This window comes from Pelobates fuscus, chromosome 3 (assembly GCF_036172605.1).
Source record: "Pelobates fuscus isolate aPelFus1 chromosome 3, aPelFus1.pri, whole genome shotgun sequence".
Lineage (NCBI taxonomy): Eukaryota > Metazoa > Chordata > Amphibia > Anura > Pelobatidae > Pelobates > Pelobates fuscus.
Window position 1 is genome coordinate 69111739 of NC_086319.1, and position 22153 is coordinate 69133891.

At 37.8% G+C, this 22153-nt stretch overlaps 1 protein-coding gene across 1 annotated transcript in view; it reads right to left on the reverse strand.

The window, feature by feature from the left end:
• Nucleotides 1-22153, reverse strand: part of LOC134601623 (dynein axonemal heavy chain 3-like) — an 875684-nt gene that overhangs the window by 343887 nt on the left and 509644 nt on the right. The window contains exons 40-41 of the mRNA XM_063446141.1: nucleotides 15060-15255; nucleotides 10808-10834 (exon numbers count right to left, since the gene is read on the reverse strand). Of these exons, the coding sequence (XP_063302211.1) occupies nucleotides 10808-10834; nucleotides 15060-15255 (223 nt within the window). The remainder of the gene's footprint in view (nucleotides 1-10807; nucleotides 10835-15059; nucleotides 15256-22153) is intronic.

Sequence of the window (22153 nt, forward strand, 5' to 3'; positions counted from 1 at the left end):
AGAGAATATATATATATATATTTAAAGGTCTACAAACATTTACTCTGCTAATTTTATATTTACATTTATTTTCCTTCTTTTGCAATGCCGGATGCACAGTTTGTAGACAAACTGCAGTTACATTATTTCATTTTTTTTTTTTTTTTTATAAAACACAATATTTTATAATTGTACTACTTTATAATAGGCAACTTTGAGTTCACAGTATTTTATTAATAAACGATCAAAAACTATGGAGGAGCTTATTAGTACAGTTAGGTTTAAGATTTAACATTAAGTCCAGTGGAGTCATACGCGTTAATGAGCAACCCTTGACCAACGTCGGTGAGGGAGGTCTGGTTAATTGGAACGCAATGAAGAACTGTACAAAGTGATAATCTGAAAACACCACAGATTCATTGTTACCACAGAGATTTCTAGTCTAGACAGTTTGCTTGATGCTGAGAGCACTCATTAGGCAACGGAGGACTTGCCCAAATTGGGAAAAGGTGTTACCAACCTAGGCATTGAAATTCTCAATAGGAGTGTTCCGTCATATAAGTATATTTAAAAGAAGAAAAAAGCTACCACAACAAGAGGACATAGTCTTAAATTAGAGGGGCAAATGTTTAAAAATAATATCAGGAAGCATCACTTTACTGAGAGGGTAGTGGATGCATGAAATAGCTTTCCAGCTGAAGTGGCAGATGTTAACACAGTGAAGGAGTTTAAGCATGCGTGGGATAGGCATAAGGATATCAGAACTATAAGATAAGGCCAGGGACTAATGAAAGTATTTAGAAAATTGGGCAGACTAGATGGGCCGAATGGTTCTTATCTGTCATCACATTCTAGGTTTCTATTTTTCTGTAATTAACCATTTCAACAACTCTGAGACTTCCTTACATTCCTTAAGTATTTGAGGTCATTCACTGGTAAAATACGGGTAGCTACAAATCTGAAAGCTAGAAGGGTATCATTGGATTTTAGCATATTTGCCATGGGCTACTACTTCCCCTGCCTTGTAAACAGATCCCAGACAACACAGTTTTATAGAATTTATTGGTGCAAAGTTTTATCCTGTAATCCACAAACCAGTTTAGTAGCCCTTCTCTGAACTCTCTCTAAAGTATCAATATCCTTCTGAAGATACGGTCTCCAGTACTGCATACAATACTCCAAGTGAGATCTCACCAGTGTTCTGTACAATGGCATGAGCACTTCACTCTTTCTACTGCTAATACAATCTCCCTATACAATCAAGCATTCTATTAGCATTTCCTGCTGCTCCTATTACATTGTCTGCCTACCTTTAAGTCATCTGAAATAATCACCCCTAAATCCCTTTCCTCAGATGTTGAGGTTAGGACCCTGCACTTATCCACATTAAATGTCAGTTGCCACAACCTAAATAATTTGCCATTTGGCTTATCACTCCTGGAACATCAACCCTGTTACATATCTTAGTATCATCAGCAAAAAGACATAGCTTACCATGAAGACCTTCTGCAATATCACTAATAAAAATATTAAAGATAATGGGTCCAAATACAGATCCCTGAGGTAACCCACTGGTGACAAGCCCAAGCTTCGAATATACTCCATAGACAACATCCCTCTGCTGCCTGTCACTCAGCCACTGCCTTACCTATTCTACAATATTGAATCTAAACTTAAAGATTGCAGTTTATTGATAAGCCTTCTATGTGCAACAGTGTCAAAAGCCTTATTGAAATCTTTGTAAGTAATGTCTACTGCACCACCCTGATCTATTGTTTTAGTTACCCAATCAAAAAAATCAATACGATTAGTTTGGCATGATCTCCCTGAAGTAAACTCATGCTGTCTCTGATCTAGAAATCAATGTGATTTTAGATGTTGAACAATCCTATCCTTTAACATGGTTTCGATTACTTTCCTCGCCTCTGAAGTAAGGCTTAACCCCTTAAGGACCAAACTTCTGGAATAAAAGGGAATCATGACATGTCACACATGTCCTGTGTCCTTAAGGGGTTAATGGCCTATAGTTGCCCGACTCCTACCTACTACCTTTCTTGTGAATGGGCACAACATTTGCTAACTTCCAATCTTCTGGGACTACTCCTGTTATCAATGATTGGTTAAATAAATCTGTTAATGATTTTGCTGGTACACCACTAAGCTCTTTTAATAACTTTGGGTTTATTCCATCAGGTCCCATTGACTTATTTATCTCTACTTTTGAGAGATGAAATAGAACCTCTTCCTCTGTAAACTCACATGTAACAAATTACTAATTTGTCCTTTTTCCTTACTGAGGCCCCTTTCCTTCATTTTCATCTGTAAATACTGAACAAAAATATTAATTGAAGCAGTCAGCTAGACCTTTATCCTCTTCTACATACCTTCCTTCTTTTGTTTTTCATCTAACTAATACTTGTTTCACTTTCCTTTTCTCATTTATGTATTTAAAAAAATGTTTTGTTCCCTTTTTTTACTGACTGTGCTATTTTCTCTTCTGTGTGTGACTTTGAAGCTCTTTCTGCCTAATCTTATAGATCTGTCTATCTTCCTCACTCTGTTTTTTTATAATTACTGCTTACTTTTTTCTTTTTACTATTTTAGGCACATCTGTGGAGTACCACAGTGGTTTCTTGATTTTTTTGCTTTTAGTGACAAGCCGAATGCAATTTTCTGTTGCCTTGAGCAGTGCAACTTTTAAATCATCCCATTTCTCTTGGACTCCATTTAAATGTCTCCAGTCTGATAATGACTCCTTTACACATATTCTAATTTTAGAAAAGTCTGTTTTTCTAAAGTCTAAAACTTTTGTTTTTGTGTGGTTTGACTCAGTCACTGTTCTTATATTAAACCACACTGACTGATTATCACTGGATCCTAAACTTTCACCTACAGTAATATCTGATACCAAATCTCAATTTGTTAACACTAAATGTAGTTTGGCCTCTTTACGAGTTGGCTCCTCAACAACTTGTTTTAGAGACAATACAAGTAGGGAGTTTAGAATATGTGTGCTCCTGGCAGGAAGATTAAAGTTACCCATGATGATAACTTCTCCCTTCATTGTCATTTTAGTTATTTCCTCAACTAGTAGATTATCTAAATATTTTATTTGTCCTGGGTGCCTATAAATCCCACCTACACAAGTTACTGTGTAAGATAAGGGGTGTAGGTTAGCGCTAATAATATATTGGACAGGCAGCGACCTTATAGAGGGTAACCCTCTAACCCTCTATAAAAGGAATACACAGTAAAAACAAAGAAAGGCTGCGCCAAAATTAAAAAAAAAAAAAAAAAAAAAATATACGATAATAATAATAAAAAATAAGTAAAAAATGATAGTAGATAAGTTCCAATGAGTATCAGGAGATCAAATGATTTTAGTCTCTAATTCCGCTGTGGGGGTGACTTCTCTTGTTGTAGTAGTTCACACCGTCTCGTGATATGGAAGACACAAGAAGAGAGGACCAATCGTGCGGAGTGTTTTGCAGTTAATATAGTAGTATTAAAACATATGTATTTTACTCACATTTAGATGAGCTATAGGCAGCTCAGGGTTTGTAGGCATATAGCGGAATAATCCCTGCTTACAGGATGTGTTGGTGCTTGTCCTCCAGGGGTTCTGTCCAACTTTCAGAAGAAGAAGATAAAAAAAGCAGATAGTGCTCTCTGATGGTATTTTTGAGGTAGTGAATAAAATAAAATAAAATATACTCACAAAAGAAGTGCAGGTCACACTGCACTTTTAAGGTAGCGTTAGTGGTATAATCCCCACTTCAGCATATATAGTATAAAATGCCAGGAAAATAGTTGAAATTATAAAAATTATAATAGTGTATAAAAAATGATAATGGTGCATATATCTAACCAAAAAATAATTTATTTATAAAAAACACAATATAAAATAACCATAACGCGTTTCACCGCTGGGGCTTTCTCAAAATGGTATGTTTACAAGTTACTGTGTGATTACCAAATTCTAACGTAACCCAAACAGGCCAGATTTTATGATATCCTTCACATACAGGGCCACCCCTCCCCATTTCTAGCCTTCCCTGTCTTTTCTATATAAAGAGTACCCTGGTATTGCTATGTCCCAGTCATTTTTCTCATTATGCCATGTCTCAATAACAGCGACTAAATCTACATTATCAGTTGTCATTATTGCCATAAGTTCATGGATCCTATTCCCCAAACTGCAAGCATTTGTAGACATGACTCTAAGCTTATCATTTTTTAACACACTTGCTACAGGCACCTTCTGTCCTTGTTTTGGGGGGCAATTGGATTGATGTTTTATCACCCCTTTGCCCCCTCTCCCTTCTAGTTTTAATACATCCTAGCAAAACCTCTGAACTGCTCACTGAGAACATTTGTCCCTTTTGAGAAAGATGCAAGCCATGCTTTTTGTACAGTTTATTTCCATTCCAATCAGAGCTACCATGAGAAATAAAGCTAAATCCTTGTTCCCGACACCATTCACCAAGCCACAAGTTAAAGTCCCTAATACGCATCCGCCTGTCGTTCTGAGTGTTATGCACAGGCAGAACTTCAGAGAATGACAGTGTGGAAGCAACCTGCCGTATATCATTGGCAAAAACACTAAAAACTCCCTTAACCTCTGAAACCTCATTGCAAGCCAAGTCATTTGTCTCTAGATGGACAAGAACATCCAATTCCCCTTCTTGCTTTGCTCGCTTAACAATACTACAAATACATCTCCTGTCTCTGTGAGCAGTAGCTCAGTGAAGACATCTCACAAGACCACTATTCTCCAGCTCCACACCTTTTATGATAGAATCCCCCAACAACAACTGCTTTCTATTAGGCCTCGCCATAGTCTTCAAGCCTGTCTCCATAATACCACTACACTCTGTACAGAAAAATAGTTAGGCAGATAGAGTGTATCTGTATACTCCACCCCCACGAGAGAAAAACAGGGGGAGAAACAAACACACTCCAGCGTCTAACGTACCGTAAGGAGACTCCAGGGGTCTCAATGGGGCTTAACCCCGGATATGAATACTATGAAAAAAGCACAGAAATACAGACAGTCTTAGAATAAAAGGCAATCCTATACTATCTGTATAGACCTGGAAATAATGAAAAGTACAGTAGCATAGGACAAAGACTTGTTAACCTATATAAGGATAGAGCCTAAGAGGTTTCAGTAAAGTGTACTATGCTCAAAACTGATATTCCTTATGCCAGCTGCAAGGTAGGTATATATAGATAGGAAATCCAATACATGGCATTATATAGTCTGATCACCCATCCTCTATAACAGCTTTATTCAAAAAATATATAGGCTAATTAGGGAAGGGTCCAGTAAGCTAAATTCCAAATAATACCATCCTCTATGCAGTGTCACACAGAAATCCTGTAACCAATAATTAAAAACCCAGGTAGTGGTGGTGTCTGCTGTGAATTATATAGGTATACAGCATAATGTATATTTACAATACATGGTAAATACCTTACAAACAGCAGAACACCCTTTATATAGGAAATGAATCCAAACAGGATATAGCACCTAGAGAAATGGAGCTTCAGGGAGAAAAGAGAGTAGAGGAAATCAGACTGTCAGTCTAAAATAGGCTGACAATTTTTTTTTAAACAAAGCCTCTCTCCCTGGTAAACTGACTAGACAGGCATAGGAATACAGAGAGAAAAAATGATAATGAGGAAAAAGGATTAGTTGAAATTCATAGTGATAAAGTGTCAATCAGTGGCCAGTGTCATTGTGCAGTGAATATGAATGCCCAACGCGCGTTTCGGTGCTTAGAGAGTGCACCTTCGTCAGGGGCCAACTTGCTACTAAAAATCCTACCTCTTAAGAGCTCTAGATGTCGGTATTGGCGCCCTCCCTCCAGCCAATCAGTGTAGGGGGGGTGTATTCCCCATGTGTTTCAGATGATGCGCCCATCTTTGCCGTGTAGCGGTTCCGGCCACGTGGTGTACGTAACCACGTGGTCAACGTGGGGGCGGAGCAATCTCGCGTGCTGTCAGAAGCCAGCAGCCTCGCGTGTAGCTACTAGGGAACGCCCATAGATGTACTGTGGGCGTGTGTGGACTAGGAAGGTAATCAGTATAACGGATACCTTACGTCAGATGTGGGCGTGCTTAAGGTATCTCGGGCTGTCAATCATTGGTCTGAGACAGCTCCATATCAATATGCTTCGTTCAGGATCCTTAAAGGAATATGGAAGTCATATATAAATAGATTCCCAACTGTAATAGGGCTGATTAGATGTATGTACAATATGGCAAGGTGACTTCACTGATTAAAGAACTCATGTTCACAGCAGTAAAGTCACCTCATATGCACATATATATATATACATGTGATAAGTACACTTCTAAAATACAGAGAAGGGGGGTTCCAAATAAGAAGGGAACCTATGTCCATATTCCCTATTCATTGTGAAACACTCCAATTCATATTGTACATATCTTGCTGACTGGGGGAAAGGTGAAAGTAGAGGCAGCTCCAAACTCTAGGAGCTATATCCTGTTTGGATTAATTTCCTATATAAAGTGTGTTCTGCTGTTTGTAAGGTATTTACCATGTATTGTAAATATACATTATGCTGTAAACCTATATAATTCACAGCAGACACCACCACTACCTGGGTTTTTAATTATTGGTTACAGGATTTCTGTGTGACACTGCATAGAGGACGGTATTATTTGGAATTTAGCTTACTGGACCCTTCCCTAATTAGCCTATATAATTTTTGAATAAAGCTGTTATAGAGGATGGGTGATCAGACTATATAATGCCATGTATTGGATTTCCTATCTATATATACCTACCTTGCAGCTGGCATAAGGAATATCAGTTTTGAGCATATTACACTTTACTGAAACCTCTTAGGCTCTAGCCTTATATAGGTTAACAAGTCTTTGTCCTATGCTACTGTACTTTTCATTATTTCCAGGTCTATACAGATAGTATAGGATTGCCTTTTATCCTAAGACTGTCTGTATTTCTGTGCTTTTTTCATAGTACCACTACACTCTGTGCCTGAGAATGTCTCCACAACACCACTACACTCGGTGCCTGAGCCTGTCTCAACAACACCACTACACTCGATGCCTGAGTTTGTCTCCACAACACCACTAGATTCAGTGCCTGAGTCTGTCTCCATAACACCACTACACTTGGTGCCTGAGCCTGTCTCCATAACACCATTACACTCTGAAAGTGCTGAAAATGATCTATGTAGAGCAACAGACTGTAATTTGCCTTTTATCCACAAGTCTAAGTCTACCAGGTCCTACAGTAATCTATCTGCCATTCCTAGTATGTCTCTGCGACAGTGGCTTTGCAGCAGTTCCAGCCTGAGTTTGGAACTCACAATCTCCTGCCGCAATATAGAGAACTGTCTACAAATTAGACAGCATCCAAATCTCCAAAAAGTGGAACGCGAAACAAATACATAACAACTATTACACTGAACTAAGTCTGCCATTTTAATGAGGTAAATAATTTAAATCAAACAAATCTTAACTTTTTTTGTCCTCCTGTATACCTCAGATTACCTCCAGTTTATCTCCAGAATATCTCCAATCACACACTTTGAAGCAGCGCTCTCCAGAATATCTCCAATCACACACTTTGAAGCAGCACTCTCCAGATTATCTCCAATCACACACTTTGAAGCAGCACTTAGATGAAGCAACCAAGCTATATTAGCCAAGCTAATGACCACAACCCTTATATAATTCCTAAAATCACCACCCACTAGGAATGTTTAACACCTGGGTAGGCCTATGCTTATTTGCAAACAATAGCTATTTAACCAACAATCAATAGCAAGCATCTAGCTAGTCAAATGCCTTACCTATTACCAACTGGAAATCAAACCTTGTGCAATAACCTTTTCCTACAGATTAATGTTACCTGTAACAGTAAAAAAGAAAACTTAGCAAAATCTTAGACAGTTGAAGATACTGTAAAACTCTCCAGAATATCTCCAGTCACACACTTTGAAGCAGCACTTAAATGGCAAAACCAAGCTATATTTGGACATGCACTTTCATCCAACCAGGTTCATGTAGTGAATCTTATAGATCATGCTGCAAGGTTGGCAAGGTTGGCAAGGTTGGCAATAACTAATATCTTATTCCCTAGTAATAATAACATAATATAGATTAGTTCCAGTAGGACAGGCTGAAAAGCTTGGGTTTAGACAGTGTATTCCTTTGAAGAAATTACTTTTCTAAACAATAGAGATACCTTATAGGTTAAAAAAAAAAAAAAAAAAAAACTTGGAAAAGGAGTTCTATTCCACTAATCTTATTCTTGCTCATTCCTTTAAAAAATATCTGACGTAGACTAGTCCTTCCACACAATGACACTCTAAAGGCAAATTCACAGACAAATTAACTAAATACCGTCCTCTTATTTAATTGTGATCATTTTTAATATAATCCAAGGCCTTAAATGAGACAACAAGTACACAAGTATGTTTTAACAAAAAGCATATTTTGCTTATTACAATAAGTAGAGTTTGACTTATTTACCAAAAACAGTAAATTCTGTGTTGCTCTGATTATAACTTGTTATTTTCAGTTTTGAATTGGTAGATTTAGAAGTATAGGCAAGGTAAAAAGCAAGTAATAATGAAATCTTTAAAGGCATGAGTATGTAAATTCTAATATACATGTTGGTTAAGCTGAGCTAGTTGGGGAGAAAATCAAACAAGTTGTATCCATCACATTTCCATCCCTTTAATATTGATAAGTGCACAATGAGCTAATTTTGGATGCATTAGCTTTAATGTTGAAAGGCCTCCTTGCCACAGTATTCAAAGGTGTGACTGCAATTTAAAATGTATTTTAATGCTATCTTTATCCTAAACACAAGTATTCACTGCTCACCGAACCTGCGTTGCCATGGTTTCACTAATGGACTAAGTAAAAAAGAGCAATTATTTGTATAATTTTATTTTTCTCTTACAGAAAATACAACATAGGTTAAGTTGGATGGGTTGGCCTGTTATTTAAAATGAGCTCCCAAAATCAAGTTTTTTTTAAATGTTTTATAAGAAACCCATATTGCTCAAGAAAATTTCATTCACAAACGTATTTATGTTATCTTTTTGATGTGTTATTCATATAGAACCTCCTATTCAGAAAGTATGAAAGTATATATACATCTATCTATATTTCTATATGTGTACATATTAGACTTGGGCATTCGTATTTTCATGCATTCGTCCGAATAACGAATGGGGAGACAAACAAACGAAAAAATGAATGGGCGCGGACTGAAATTCTTCCATTTGCCATTCATTTGTTCATTCATTCACAATTCCCATTTGGCCTTTTGTATTACACTGTCTGTAATTCCAAACATTTAATCTGAATGTATGAATGACTCATTCTGTCGTTGAGCCATTTGTTTCTTTCTGCTTACTCCCATCATATCTGATGGGAGTGAGCCAAACTAACAAATGAGCACTGAATTAATGATCCATTCATGCATTCAGATACACGAATGTCTCCTTCTTTTAGTGCTCATTTGTTAGAATGGGTTTGGGGACCTCTAGTCACTGGGGAGTGAAGGGGGGGGTGACTAGGTGTTTGTGGATCCCTAGTGACTGGTGGGGGTTTATTTTTTTACTATTATCCCTCACCCACTGTGATGGGTGGGGACTGGAGGAACAATAGGTTCCCCCCTATTATAACTAAAGCCCTCCACCTGCAGCCAATGTGTGGGGGCCAGACAGGGGGAACGATAGGATCCCCCTTATTATTACTTAGGACCACCACCGGCCAGCAATGGGTGGGGCTGGGAGGGGGGAGATAGACCTCCCCATTTTTTACATAGGGCCACCACCCACAGGCACTCGGTGGGGACTAGGAGAAACATTATGTCCCCCATTTAATTTAATAGCCCCCACTCGTGGGTGGGAGCTGGAGGGGTACACTACGCTCTGCCCCTAATTAATTATTTAGAGGGGTTTTATTTACATGCCCCTACTTGCGGCATAACGAGTAGGGGCAGAAGTGAGGTTATGACCTCACTTATTTACTAATATTAAGTATTTTTTACTTAGTATTAGTGAAGTTAGCTGAAAAAAACTAATTGTGTTTTTTTTTTGGTAAATAGCTCCCTAATACTTGTAGGAATTAGGGGGTTATCTACTAAACGGCTGCGAGATGCAGTCACAGCGTGGATCGGAGTTTCATTCCCCAAATGAAATTCCGAACCCAAAAAATAACCGAAAGGGGTACCCAAAACTAAAATAATAAACAAATTTAGTAAGAAAACAAATTAGTTAAAAGACAAAATCCGGATTGGCAGAAACTATTTTTTTTCAGATGAATACATTTGGACAAAGCGAAAATTTATATATTATAAAAACACATATATGAGTATTTGTGTTAGTTCATTTAATTGTAAAAATAATATATATATTGAAGTTAACTATGAAAACATAATAAAGGATGTTTCCTCTATTCCTTTGCCCAGAAGCAATAGTGACCAATATAAAGGAATATAAAATTTTGCATCTCAAGACCAAAGACACATAGTGATTAGAGAGAGAGAGAGAGGAAAGTGAGGTGTCATAAGGAGCAGATAATGCTTGACCCAGTAACAAAAGGTATGACTGTATCCAGCCTCTTGTATTTCAGTAAGAAAATAGATATTAGGGCATTTACATTACCTAAACTCTGCAAATCATGAAAATCATATAAGGGCATTGGTTTTTTAAATCAGCACATGCTCCAGCCATTTGTAGAACACATCAATACAATGTTCAGTATTAATTAATGAGAAGAATACAAAGTAGTTAGTTGTAAGGTTGAAACTTACCATCAGTTGCATGTCCTTTTCATCTGTCTTCATATTGAAAAGAGCAGGTATTCAGAAGGAGAAAAAAGAAGTAAACGATGCAATAAGTTATTTAATACAAGATATTAAAAATATACACTTTCGTAATTATTATTACCTAAAAGGTTTTAATTCATTTATTAAGCAAACCATTTGTATAACTACCTCAACTCTCCTGACAAGTCATCCCTTACTCTTTTGTAATCTCAAATGCTTTAGGTATTTTTTTTTTATATTTTTCTGCTTTTAAATTTTAATATTATATACTTTACATTAATATATAAATGTACCGGCACCCCCAGATTCTCCAGTAAAAAATAAGTAACACAAAAAAATATAATATATACAGCTGGTATATTTAATGCCTATATATTATCTGATTTTTTACATTTTAAATTTCGTTGTTTTTTTTTTAGTGAACACCGAGTTTTGGTTGTTGAGTTTGGAAATCATACCTAATCATACCATATTAAAAGTCCAAACTTGACTATGTTTGGAGAAAACTCAGCACATAAATTATTCTACACGTTGAGCATGCTGAATTCCTAACAACCTAACTAACATCTCACAAGTTGTTGTTTGTTTGTTTGTTTTCTGGGTGAAGGGGAGATTTGAACTCTGTCATTCATGTATTGAAGTTATACACCGAACACCATACATACCTCTGCTTCTTGAAAAGGTCATGATGCAAAGACCTCCTTATCCCTATCTCGCTATATTAGTCATTCTTTAGCTATTTAAAAAAAAACTCGCATACCAAAAATATGTTCTGTGGCCAATATACACCAAGCAAATAATTGTATTAACTCTTACAGGGTCTTTCATATTTAAAATAAATAAAATGTAATTATATAAATTAGTTTTAATAGTATACATTTTTATTTATTTATAGTTTAAATATATAGATATATTAAATTGGATTTTCCAAGCTCAATGATTTACAGGACATGCTCATCTAATGTGGATTTGCAGAGAAAATATTATGCATATTTTATATTAATTATTTCCACAGTACACAATATGGAGTCATGTCCTGCCTGCCTTTAGGGCAGGGGTCGGAAACCTTGGCACTCCAGATGTTACAGCCGTAATGGCAAAGCTTTACGGGAGATGTCATCCGTAACATCTGCAGTGCTGAAGGTTGCCTATCCCTGCTTAAGACTGTAACCTGGACAAAATGTATTCAAGGTAATAAATACAGGAGCAAATTATTAAAATAGCAACACAGGTTAAAACTATATAATATATCAAGTATAGGAGAACACACCAAGTATGGTTTCTTTAATCCACGCTACGTTTTATAAATGATCCCTTCTTATCACATTTTTTTCCTGCTTGAAATACAAAGTTATGGACAGGTATAGTTGAACCTTGTAAAGGTTCCTTGAATAGAAACACGTTATCATTTACATGTAGTTCTCCGATTATTATTTACATAATACAATTATGCAATAAACTACATTTATTCCTGAGACGTCACACAGACTTGCCAGTAAGCCATTATGCAATACTTGCCCGGTAATATCTATAAACATTACTGGGCGTCTTCTGTCCCATCTTCTGTCTTACAAGGAGTTAACCCCTAATAGATTAAAGCTCTTCTAAGAATGAATGCAGGGTCACAAGACTGTGCATTTCTGGGCCCTCATTAATCATTATCCTTCACTCAGTTTCCCATATGTTGGAGGAAGAGGGAAGTCCATATTACAGCCCTAATATTATTGTGGTCCAAAGCACTAAATGTTTTTATTTATCACTTTTTCATTTATTTCTGTGAGAGATAGATGATTGGTTTTCTCTAATGACATGCTACGGTCTGTAGAGAAGAGATTAGTGCATCATTGCAGCACTGAAAAGGTTAATTGCCGTGACATCACTCACTTAGTGAGACCGTATGTCTGATCTTACTAGACATAGCTTTTTGGTTAAAAAAAAAACAATATTTTTTTCAGCTCATGAAATTGCAATGCCATTTATTAAACAGCAAAAATGTTTCTATGGGTTATCTCTCTAGGAGGAATCTTTTACTAATTGGCATAGTGGAATAGTTACATCAGTTAGCGAATAGCATATTTTGATGTAACTTTTCTACAACGCCAAAAGAAAAAAAAATATATAAAGAGCTGAGCTTCAGTAAATCAGTCTGAAGGTTGGAAAAATAAATTGTGAAGTGTCAGAGTCTGTGAATTCATGCAAGCTTAGTTATAAGTGCATAACATATTATTGCAGCAACAGACTGAATCCTATTAAGATTAGAAAATTCAATATCTCATCTCAATGGCTTTTAATTGATCTCTACACATATTGCAATTGCACTGCATTGTCTCAGATGTTTTCTGTACACACAGACAAACGTAAGCAAATTAAGTCTGTTAAACATTTGAACAGCCAGCCTGCATTTTTAAATTTTTCATTAAGCATTATCAAAAAACATTTCTCTGGTCTAAGATATCAGCAAAAGAGAAATAAAAAAGGTAAGGAGAGCTATGCTTTTGAAATTGCATATTATTACATTCTATCGCTTAACACAAGATATGCTAACCTATATATGATTAATTGTTTTATTGTGATACATGTACAAAAAGCAGGCTACAATGATTGTAGTCCATTTGATAAAAAAATAAACATTTTTTTTACTTGCACTTTTTCATTTTAATTTAATTGTATATATATTGTTTTAAATATGGAATTGCGAAACCAAACTGCACACTTTAAATGATTTGCAATTTTTTTTTATATATACTCAAAGTCTCAATTTTTACATTCTCGAAAAGAAAATCAAAGCTAACTATAATAATAATGTTTTTACAGAGATTTGCCCATTATAGTTATATTCAGCCTCTTAGCAATCTATACTCACCATATTTGAGCTCCAGAATTTGGCAACATAATACTACTACACTACCAATGCTGTGTTGTTTTAAATCCTAATGTTGCAATTTTATTCATTTAACTTAACCCCTTAAGGACCAAACTTCTGGAATAAAAGGGAATCATGACATGTCACACATGTCATGTGTCCTTAAGGGGTTAAAGGAACACTACAGCATTATGGATACGAATATGTATCCATAACACTATTGTGTCCTAGTCACTGTTGACCGGGAGAGCACTGCAAGGATTAAAAAAGGTATTTTACGTACCTTTAACCTTCGGTGAAACTCTGCCTCTTTGGCTGAGCTTATCAAGATCAATGATCTCATCTCAGCCAATCCATTGCTTTCTCATAGGAAAGCATTTGGAGGCTAATTTGCTATCATGGGCTCTCTGAGACCATCTGATTAGAAGTTGAAAAAACCCTGAAATTTAATGGAAGCGCCTCTAGTTGTTATCAGCATGACAACCACTAGCGCCAGGTTATGCCTGCAAAAAAAAAAAAAAAAAAAAAAAGTGGACATTTAATTAAATATCTTTGAGCATCTACTTCCTTTTGTCAGGTTCCTATTATGAGCAGGACATTCCTGTCTACCATGCAAACATACTTTATATTTTTATTTCTAAGTACACATTTCATGATTGCTGATTTTAAAGTTTATTGCTTTTTTTCACTGTAACAAAACAGCAACTTTGTCAGAAAACTTGCAAAGTTTAATGTTATCCACAAACCGAAATTACAGAGAAAATCTCTTTATTTTAAAGAGAAAAAAAAATCACATTGGTGTATTGAGTTGTTTTGTAAATAGTTTAAAGGGGCATTCTTTCAACACAAATAATCTGTCTGAAGATGTTTTTGTGAAGTTGAAATAATAGTTGCATGTTAGCAACTCTGTCTTCTCTTAATATATTATAAAACAGTTACAAATACTTTGATAAGTGGTTGATATTTTCTTTTAATTGATTAGATAAATAACTGCTTTTAGTTGTTTTCTTTTTTTGAGTTTAACTTTTTTTCTATAATTCATAAAAAATAAGTGACACATATAGGACATAAGGTCAAGCGTTTAGACTGGAAGAAAGAAGATTTAGTCTAAGGCAAAGGAAAGGTTTTGACTTGTCAGAAACTCAAAGTAAATTGAAAGTGAATTTCAAATTTGATACTAAAATAGCTAAACTGGAAGTCTAGCTGACTTTGAGAATTTTGCAGTTTGGCTATATTATATTTGAGATTGTCTATGAATTAATTAAATTTTTCTGACAATTCACACTTTAGTGAATTATCCTGACAGTATGTTATCCACACCTTGTATTTCATAATATATTGTCTAGCACTCTTTGGTAGTCACTGTATGCATACCTTAACAAAATCTTCAACGTTGTTTGGTACAACTAGGTCTTTCCATAGACACCACGATGAGAATGTCTTCTTTAAATAGATAATGTCATATATACTTTCTCCTTTGGGAAGCTGTATAGATCTTGGGATCTGAAGACCTGTGGGCTTTGGATAGGGGGAATCCTTCTCACATATGTTTTTTAAAAATTCACTGAAGCTGTGAACAAAATTAACTTTATTAATATTTAAAAACTCCAAATGTACTGCTGCTTTCTTCATTGACCGTAAAGTGAAAACCATTGATACAGAGAATTACGAAGTAGAAAGATATTAATTTTTATTCCAAGAAAGGAAATTATTATGGTGTTATATGTCAATATCCAATACAGGAGACTTACAGAAGCAAATCAATCAAAATATGATAGATAGATAGATCGATAGATCGATAGATAGATAGAGTGATATTAACATTGCATACAATTTACTATTTTCACCAATTATAACAATACTAGTAATAGAGGATGATAAATGATGTGCATGTATTTTCACAGAAAGCTACCAAGCTGGTAGAAAGTTAGGAGAATGGATAAGTGACATTGTCTGTAAGTCATTAAACTGTAAAGATTGTGCTGCCAATATGCCACAAGGAATAAATGCACATCCCATGATCTATATATTTCACTGTAACTCAGGCACAAGTATTTTCTAACATTCAGTGTATGACACGTATAATTTTACCATACTATGTTTTCCACAATACAGTGCTCACCATACATGTTCTACCATGCACAGTGTTTAAACTTGAGAAGAACTGCAAATTCTATGATGCTTTGGCATTCCAAAGATTGGCAAAGCAAGCATCATGGCAGTTGAAATTCAGGAACATCTAGGGATCTGCAATGTGGCCAGTCCAGCTTTAAGGAACATCTAGGGACCTGCAATGTGGCCAGTCCAGCTTTAACCATTTGCATTCCACCCTACAGAATAATACACCACACCGTGCATTTTTACTCTATAGTATGAGTGTACAGTGAGCTGCCATGCAATGTGCATTCTACCTTACAGATTCTTCCACAATACATTAAGAGTGTTCCACCATACTGTATATGTCACCCTAGAGACTTTTCCACCATAAAGTGTTCACCACCACAATGTTCCATCCTAAACTGCTTTCCACCATATAGAATGTTCTAGCTCAAAGTACATTATAAAGAGTGTATAGAGCACTCCACCATTAAGTGGTCCACCATACAGTTAATTTCATGCTATATAATGTTACTCTATGCAGGCTATTCTACCATTCAGTGTCCCACCGTACAGGGAATCATACAGAGTGTTCTATCTTACAGGCAGGGCCGGATTTAGATGAAAAGAGGCCCTAGGCTATTCCACTTATTAGGCCCTTTCACCTCCCATTTTTAAGTTTGTAAATTACATGAGAGACAATAAAATACATAATTACTGTGATATATATCAATATGTTAAATGAAACATGTTGTGATTGGTACTAACCTTTATAAATAATGATTGTGAGAGGGAGGGGGTGATGAGGAGGGGGGTGATGAGGAGAGGGGGGTGATTGTAAGAGGGAGGGGGTGATGAGGAGAGGTGGGGTGATTGTGAGAGGGAGGGGGGTGATGAGGAGGGGGGTGATTGTGAGAGGGGGTGATTGAAAGAGGGAGGGGAGTGATGAGGAGAGGGGGAGATTGTGAGAGGGAGGGGGTTATGAGGAGGGGGGTGATTGTGAGAGGGAGGGGGGTGAGGAGGAGAGGGGGGGCTGCCTGGTGGTCCGGTGGGGTCCCTGGTGGTCCGGTGGCCCTCATTTCCGGTCTGCAGTTCCGCAGAGCTGCAGACCATGGATCTTGCGAGACCCAATCAGAGCGTTGCGCGAGATCCATGGCCTGCAGCTCTGCACATTGCGAAGCTGCAGACCGCCGGTCTCAGCGATCGCGGCAGGAGGGGCATTGCAGTCTGCCCCAGGCTCCCCTCTAGTAAGTGGCACCTGGGGCAGACCGCCCCCCCCGCTTCCCCCTTAGTATGCCACTGGTCATATCATATGCATAGAATTTCTCCTTATTTTCAGTTCAGTGTTTTAGTGTTCACTGTTTTTAGAATAGTGTAATTTTAATTTTGCAAACAATTTGAATGTAAGCCCCTCTTGATCTTGAGACCCTAGGCTGAAGCCTAGTTAGCCTATAGGAAAATCCGGCCCTGCTTACAGGGTCCTATATAGAATGTTTTAACATACTGAGTATTTTATCCTTTGGTGTATTTTATCCTACAGGATGCTCCATCATTCAGAGAACACCTTACAATGTTCCACCATTCAGTGTTCCATAATATATTGTTTTTCACTATTCTGAGAGTTGATTTCCGATGGCAGCCAGACATGTGCATTTGTTGCATTCGGTGATTTGTTCGGCATATATAGCAGGACATTCTAAATTCAAATCACAACGCAAACAAAAATGTTTCATCCATGAAGAACATATTGAAGGTTTTTTGTTATGGACTCACAATTTCATTGTCAAACAAATCAAATCATTTATGGGCGAATGTAACAAATGCACATGTCTGTAGGAGGTTCCCGGCGTAAATACCACAAAAGAGGAAATTCGCATTTTTGGAATATATTTCTTCAATAAAATATGAATCTTATATTTGTGTATTCAACCAAATATATTTCTGAAAATATTTCCTGCCTCAAATTTCCTCTAAATAAAATACATTTCCATGATTGCTCTTACAGTTAAATGATTTATACAAAGGGAAACTACTGACAATAACTATATGCAATCACATGAACTACTTCTGTATTAAAAACCTTACCACAAGAATGTGTGGATTTTTTTTTCTTTTTCTGAAAAGTACTGTGTAATAGTTTTTTTTAAAGCCATTTGGCATAATTAAAAAAAAAAAAAACTCAATGAGCTACAGAAGAATGCAATAATTAATTTTGTTTGCCTACATGCATAATATTCTAAATGATTATTATTGGGAGTGAAGGGGTTAAACTTTGTTCTATGTATAAATGTTGTTATATTTAGAGCTGTGTAACAAATATGCACTGTTACTAAACCATGAATTGTTAGTGATTCATCAATGAACTGTGATTTGTAGGCGACTATAGCTCAACTGAAATAGAATAGTTTTCTTATTTGTCTATTTTATCCCAATATTTGCAATTCACTTGTCTATTCCAACAAGTCACAGTTTAGTAAATACCTAAGATGTACATTTAAAGGTACAAATTACAATAACAGTCCTATTAAAAAAAACTGCTCTGACTAGGTTTTAGAAATATATTATTCTGTGTATTCTATATGATATACAAAGACACTTTAATATTGGAGCTATTCTCTTTATGTCCTAGCATACCTCAATATGTTAAGGTGATAAATTGTGCATGTGCTGAGTGTTTTGTGGTCTTGCTGATGGGCACAATCTTTCAAGTGTCATAACGTTCTACTTTGAGCACTAAAATAAGCCATTATTTGGAGTTCTAACAGTTTTTGATGAAGGACCCTCCACAAAGTTAGGTCTCATTGGAGAACCAAGTGAAAGACGTGCGAACATTATTGATTTAAAAAAAATATATATATATATATATAGAAGGCGTTTGCCTGAAATTGTGGGAGGGATTTTATGGCTATTTAAACCCAGCAATCCCCTTACTCACCTGTCTGCGACGATTTCGGAAATTCGCTTTCATTTCCGTTTTCACAGACCTCTGACGTCAATCTGCCGCGACGCTCGTGCGCTGCCCGCCGGTTTTCGTGAGTCTCTTTCATCCACATGGAGGCCGTTCGGCGGTTCACCCAAACTGTGAGTTCATTCGAATTTATCCTCATTTTACACGTACGCTCCGTTTCGCTTTATCATCCCCTCGGCATGAAATGCTCCGGATAGCTTCCCGCACACGTTTCATTCTCTCTAGCCGGCTGTTCAAACTGCAACCCATACTGTCCTCGGGCTCGTCGGCAAATATATATAGTGTTTGCTTACAGGAAAGATAGTGTCTTGTTGTTAGACAATGGTTTTTATGTGTATAATCATTTATTTTTTAGCTCTCGTATTGCCATGTTATATGGTGTCATACACGCTCACAATCCCTTACCAATTGTAGATTATTTTGTAAGCCGTCATCGGCCAAGTCATTGACTTTGTACCACTGATTTTAATCTAAATTTGTTTCAGATTCTGCTTCCGTTTGTCAGCTAGCAACCCTCCTTTACGTCCTTGTGTATTGCTATGTATTAAATATCGTTTAAAAACAGGTGCAAAGCAGCTGATTCTTATATCTTCCCAAATCGTTCAAATCATTTCCAGTTTTTCGTTCTTTAGGTGTATCAGTCTATGCTACCACGCCTGGCTGGCTGTTTTTCTGTCTAATCTCGAAATTGTTTCAAAGTTCTGTCAGATTTAGATATGGATTCCTCAAATTTTAATCCTATTATCTACAGCCACGTTTTTCCCGAGCAGAAATCTGTGTATATTTGCATTTTATTTTATTAGATGTTGTGCTTGATTTAAATTGAAATGACTTGAATAAATTGGACTATTAATGAGCAATTCCTAGCGCGACCTCTCTTTGGACCACGTCTGATGTCTGTTTTGCATTGAACTGATTTGTTAATACTTTTTTAGTTAATTGTGTTTTCATTAAAGCGGCAGAATTTTTTGCGCACTCGGACACTCTATCGATGTCCTCAGTCTTTTTGCCCGGGTCTCAGCCCGGAAAAATCTATTGAAAGGACCGGGATCGGCTGCAGTCTTTCAGCCGCTTCTTGCGAATAGTAACCCATGCAGTAACGTGGGTTTTTTATTTTATCAGCGAGATTCATGTGTCTCCGCCCCTCATGTTCTCTTCCCTGGTTAGTTCGGCCTAGCATTGTCGGCAGTGTTACCGTCGCTGGTTTGGGGTTTAGTTTCCCCGGTTCTCGACGTCACTTCCCAGGGTAGCGGACACACAAATATCCATTTTTTTTTTCATGGCGTGGTTAGTGCTGCTATTGTGCTGAAGTGAATCCACTAATGGGCTCCCTACTTACATGTCATTAAACACGTTACTGTTGTGATTCCTGGGCGACGCTAAAGCCATTAACATTACACTACAGCTCACTTCTGCCTCTACCCAAGTTTTCCGTTTCGTCCACAGTTTTTGTTTTTATTACCCACTATTCAGGGCTGCATTGCACAAACTGCATAATTAAGCTCTCTACACTGCTCACTCACAGTGAATGGCACCTGTTAAAACATAACAAAACGAAAAAAAACAAAAAAAAAAACTTTTTTAATGATATATGATTCTGTAATTATATTAATACATTATCCCTGACATTCACGTACGCACGCATGAGCAGATATAAACACCGATACGCTGATATACAGAGACACGCATTGGCGGTTGCAGAAATCTGCCTGCTCGTTTGGTTATGGCTGAATTTTTGGATATTTGGCTATTATGACTTCCTTAACCTGCTCATCATCGTGAGGGTCTTTTGAACGATGCAGGCACACAGCACACGGAGCGTGGTCTGTACCAGCCCTAATTCATCCTCAGTCAGTGAGGCTATTTGCGTTACGCGTAAAACCCGGCGTACTCCTACGCAGACAAGCTCACACGTTACTGGACAACTGCATCTACTTTTCACATTGCAGTTCCGGTGAGCGAGCCTCGGTTACGACAAGTACGCGTTTGCAATACTACAACTAGATCTGCATATATATACATATAATATCAAAAGTTATACACGTCTATTCATTTTGCATTTCGAATCAAGGCCACAGTCTGGCACCACGAGCCCCGAGGGCCATACATACGATCATACACGCATCCTTGTTCATACGTCCCGACCATCCGGACCCCACATGCTCTCTGGGCACTCCAGTTTCAGTCAAACCATACGATCATAACTCGTTGCTACCCACGTTTCGTTCTGTAGTATGTCCTCTCTCCCTACCTACCCTTCCTTCTTAGTTAGCAACTGCTGGCTGTTAGGTTCCTAGGTGTCCACTAGTTGTTGTTATTCTCCCCGGCTTCTTCGCCATAGGTTAGTGGTCCCGCGAGGCCAACACCCATCCTCATACTCGGAGGTACCATGCCCCTCGGGCCAAATCATAGTTAGTCGCCTCGCATTGTGGCATAGAAAGGGCCTCATCCGTCACTCCCATTCTATCTTATGTTTAACTGTCACCGAGAGGCCGACACCCCGCCACCTCATTCAGTGGCCACACTACCCCCTCACGCCAACGCATAGATAGAGCCTCTCAAGCCGCTTGGCAACTAGCAGGGCCTCACCCGTCACCAACCTAGTGTAATTGTTTCGCCGCATTGCGGCACTAGCTAGTCGGCCAGCACACACGCACTCACGCTCGCGCTCCTAGTAAGCTGGGGGGGGGGGGCGGCACACCCCAGACCCGTCAAGCATAGTCACCATGTTTTAAGTTCCCTTAACCGCTTCAGGTATCCTGGCGCTTTATTTCCCGCCTTAGTTTCGATCGTGTGTTACATACTCCTACATTGATGCAAAACGGTATTACAGAACTATCGTTCTCGGCTACTCCGGTGCTGTCAATTCGTTATCTCTTACGGGCAATGGGTCCGCTAGACGCTTAGTGCCAGCTGTTCGAGGATTCCTATATATATACATGTATATTTATATATACATATATATACCCCAACCTGTCGCTCACTGGCGATCCTTAGGTTCCACGTACACTACGTGCCCAGACCGGGCTCGGAGACTCCGAGACCAGCGGTTCCTCCAACAACTTGTTTCAGGCATTTCTTGCTTATGTTCCGTCAAACTGGTATGTTGGGTCTCACGTTGCCCCCCGCGTTGCACGTCGGACAGATTTGGCCTCGTATCGGTCCATCGTCGGGTCCTCCAGGCGCTGTCGTGATGTACAGTGACTGCTTCCGGACTCATGTATCACGGGTATACCGTTTATTTATTCGCAACGTTTTGGGGACACTTTGGTACATCGAGTTCTCAATAACCGTTTGTCGACTCATACTATCACTCAATTCTCACGTCGGCGTCGCTTATGCAAGCAATGCAGGATAAGCTTTAACGATCTGATGGGACCGGGTGAACAGTATTCCCACTTGT